The sequence below is a fragment of the Nansenia antarctica genome (assembly GCF_963989245.1).
Source record: "Nansenia antarctica genome assembly, chromosome: 8".
Classification (NCBI taxonomy): domain Eukaryota; kingdom Metazoa; phylum Chordata; class Actinopteri; order Argentiniformes; family Microstomatidae; genus Nansenia; species Nansenia antarctica.
In genome coordinates, this window is record NC_137678.1 from 22,940,106 (window position 1) to 22,943,332 (window position 3,227).

Consider the following 3,227-nt stretch of genomic DNA (forward strand, 5'->3'; position numbering starts at 1 on the left):
ACTGGAATCTTCATACACTCTGTGAATTAGTCTTTACTTTCTGATGAGTCAACAGCAATAACCCCATCCAGTGCGACATGTAGATAGCATATATTTAGAATATGTAAAATGCAAACACCAGAAATGCAAGAAAGTTTATGAGGTATACCAAATGGAATTAATAACAAGTGTTACAACCCTTCTGTCTAGAGTAAAATAAGGGCCTAACAGGGTAGAGTGCAGAATGTACAGGTGTGTTGCAACACAAATGCCCAAAAAAAGTGTACAAGGGATCAAATCAATTCAAGCTTTATTTGTATAGCGCATCTCACAAGATACGACTCAATGCGCTTCAATCAAGACATCATTGCTGATTGCACTTTAGCACAAGTGCTCTTTCAACATTGTCTCTATGGTCTTTCAGCTTCCTTTTCTTCTCACATTTTCGACCATATAATGGTGAGACAGCTGCTTCTCACTGTTGAGACAAAATGTTATAAAGAAGTGATTAATAATTAATTTAAGAAACTCACATTCATCAGTGGTTGCAAACTGTCATGGAATTTGTATTAGCACTCTCCTCATGTTTCCAAAATGCATTGCAAATGCAATGCACTAACAAGTCATTGGTCACTCTTCGTTGGTGTTGAACTTGTTGAGCCCTTTCCTAAAATAATAATACAGTGCTTAACCATGTTACAATGAAAAGGTGCAGTTAAGTACTGAATGAGTCACTCACTTTCTTTCCTTGATCATTCTACCTCAAGTGTCCTGATATAAAGTGTGGTTTCACTTTCCAGGCTTCTGACATCTTTGTCCCTGGTAACAGGATACACACATAAGCATGACTATGTGTACAGCTGTGAATGGTGGATAGTATGTTTGTATGCAATAAACTTCATTCACACTAACCAATTCTTTAGGAGGAAAGCTGTAAGGCCTCTTGAAGTACGTGTGGTCCTCGTCAGTGTCCAGTGGCATCTGTACAGAGTCCACCATTATTGCCAGTATGTTTTACATGAAAGGGTTAACTACTTCAAAAAGAGATCCAGGCTGGATTCAGAATGACACAGTACCACTAAACATATTGCATGTGCCATAAAGTTGCATGGAGTATGTGTTTTAGGAGCAGTAGCCCATTCAGAAACAGGCACACGGTCATAGATACTTAGTGAGAGATGCACTGACCATGGTGTTGCTTGCATGACTCCTTTTAACACTTGAATAGGTCCTGAATACAGGTGGGACACTGTCGTGAAGGGTCGCTCTGCCTTCCTCACTAAAGTGAGCAAACTTCCTTCCATATCTGAAATTAACACACATTATCTTCACCGGAAGGTTGAATTGTAGGGCCAGGTGTTACCCCAAAGTCCTCTTGATAATAAATGTACAAATACAATTATTATTTTTGTAGCACTGCAGCATACCCTTCCAGCCCAATGTTTTCCACCAGGACAATACACCACCACCTTCTCAGGAGAGACATGTCATCCTAAAGAAAGAGCAGTTACTCAATTTGCATTCAAAGTCTTATAGCATATTGATATAATGGGTTCTTGTTTTCTTAATACTTACAATGCTGAAGTCAAAGGTAGCCTCCATGGCGAAATACCAGGCATACTGTAATGAGAAAAGACACAAAGACAAGATTACCATGTGACAGCTTATAACTCAGTGAGAAGGTAGTCACACACATCCAATGAAATGTACATGGCTGATAACTCCATAGGAAAGTGATATGAGAGGTCTGCACACATGAATGTTCCTTAATACCTTTTATTGCACACCTTTTTATTTGCAAATGCACAAACAGAATGTTGGTCAGGACTAAGTGGTGGTCAGTCATTGTTACATACATTTACACATTTTTTTGATGGTTTTAAGGAACAATCAAGTGTGCCATATCACTTGGTGGCATTACCATAACTCACCATTATCATGAAGACACCACAGTCATTGCCACTGGTCTGCCTCGGAAGCCCCTGTACGAAGAAAAGTTAGTTAGAGAATAGTAGGTAATTATGACTATAGCTATAATATGATAGTAACATTCAAACAATACCTCCAAATCCAGACCAGTCTTCTCTGTCCAGGATCCCGCAACAATTTTCTCAGCAACACCCCTGGGCAACCAAGAATAAAACTAAGTCAAACAAAGAAGTACACACCTCCTACAGGAGAGAAAAAAGGAACAACATTCGTACCACTGCTGCTTCAGAACCACTTCACACCATGCAAGTCGGTCGATCATGCTTATTTGCAAAAGTTCAATGAGGAGGATTTCTCTGTGTTTCTCTTTCCTTGTGTTGGAAATGTGTCTATTTAAGTCCACTCCAGCTTTCGGGAAGCCAATCCTTTCTGAATGTTGGACAAACAATCAGTACATAATGCATGCATTGCCACAATGCCTCCTGATTGAACACAAGTCTTTAGAAATGGCAGTAACATTAGACAGGTCAGGGGACCGCCAGGACACACATCATAGGCAGGTCAGGGGACCGCCAGGACAAACATCATAGGCAGGTCAGGGGAACGTGACCGCCAGGCAGGTCAGGGGAACGTGACTGCCAGAGCAAAAAATATTTGGGGCAACCTTAATAGTGTTCTGTAGGCTTCAGAGGTGAATCCCCTTGGAGTTTTGAAATACTGCGAATCTAGAAAGAAAATTTCTTTCTGGTGTGGCCTCATTACCTACAGGGAATAACGCATTCTGGACAATAAGCAAAAAGGACACTTTGGGGGTAATACAATAGACACAAACTCACAAGCAAATGGCATATGAAGGTTAAAGCTGAGAAATGCTCAACTACATTGTATGTCTTTATAATCTACTACTGTGGATGTCATATGTTGCATATAAAGTTATGCTCTGTATATATATATATATATATATATATATATATATATATATATATAACAATTGATAGGACTGTACTCTACATATTAGTTTTTTTCCGTAGTTTTCACCGTAGTAAGGCCGTAGTAAGGCGATTCATGGTTTACTCCTAGTGTATCCATCTGCGCTGCGCGCATCAAATCCATCACCCGGAAATGTGATGTACCATACGTCATCATACCGCGCCTGCATATTTGCATAACACATTTCCGGGTGTTGGATTTGTTGCGCGCAGATGGATACTATAGTCCAGTGTGGGAAGAAACTAAACATGGAGGATATTGTGAAAATACGGCAGCGAATTAGAAAAGGAGGACAACACCATTGTGGTACAACTGATCAGTAAGTCATA

The 3,227-nt window shown here is 40.0% G+C and overlaps 1 protein-coding gene across 5 annotated transcripts; it reads right to left on the minus strand.

Annotated features, from left to right (window-relative positions):
- Positions 1-326: 326 nt before the first annotated feature.
- On the minus strand, positions 327-2,303 carry LOC308163284 (uncharacterized protein). Of its 5 annotated transcripts, none has more exons than XR_013937604.1 (9): positions 2,184-2,303; positions 2,042-2,102; positions 1,911-1,961; positions 1,555-1,599; positions 1,407-1,471; positions 1,168-1,285; positions 892-960; positions 719-798; positions 327-457 (listed from the first exon to the last, which is right to left on the minus strand). XR_013937604.1 is itself a non-coding variant. In XM_080537473.1 (9 exons), exons 1-8 carry the CDS (start codon positions 2,228-2,230, stop codon positions 737-739), a joined length of 510 nt encoding a protein of 169 aa, XP_080393599.1. In that variant the 5' UTR covers positions 2,231-2,303; the 3' UTR covers positions 327-457; positions 719-736. The 5 variants fall into 5 exon arrangements, 4 of the variants coding, with proteins under 4 accessions (XP_080393599.1, XP_080393601.1, XP_080393598.1 ...); XM_080537473.1 differs by having other exon boundaries at positions 719-790; XM_080537475.1 differs by lacking the exon at positions 719-798.
- Between the last annotated feature and the right edge of the window lie 924 nt (positions 2,304-3,227).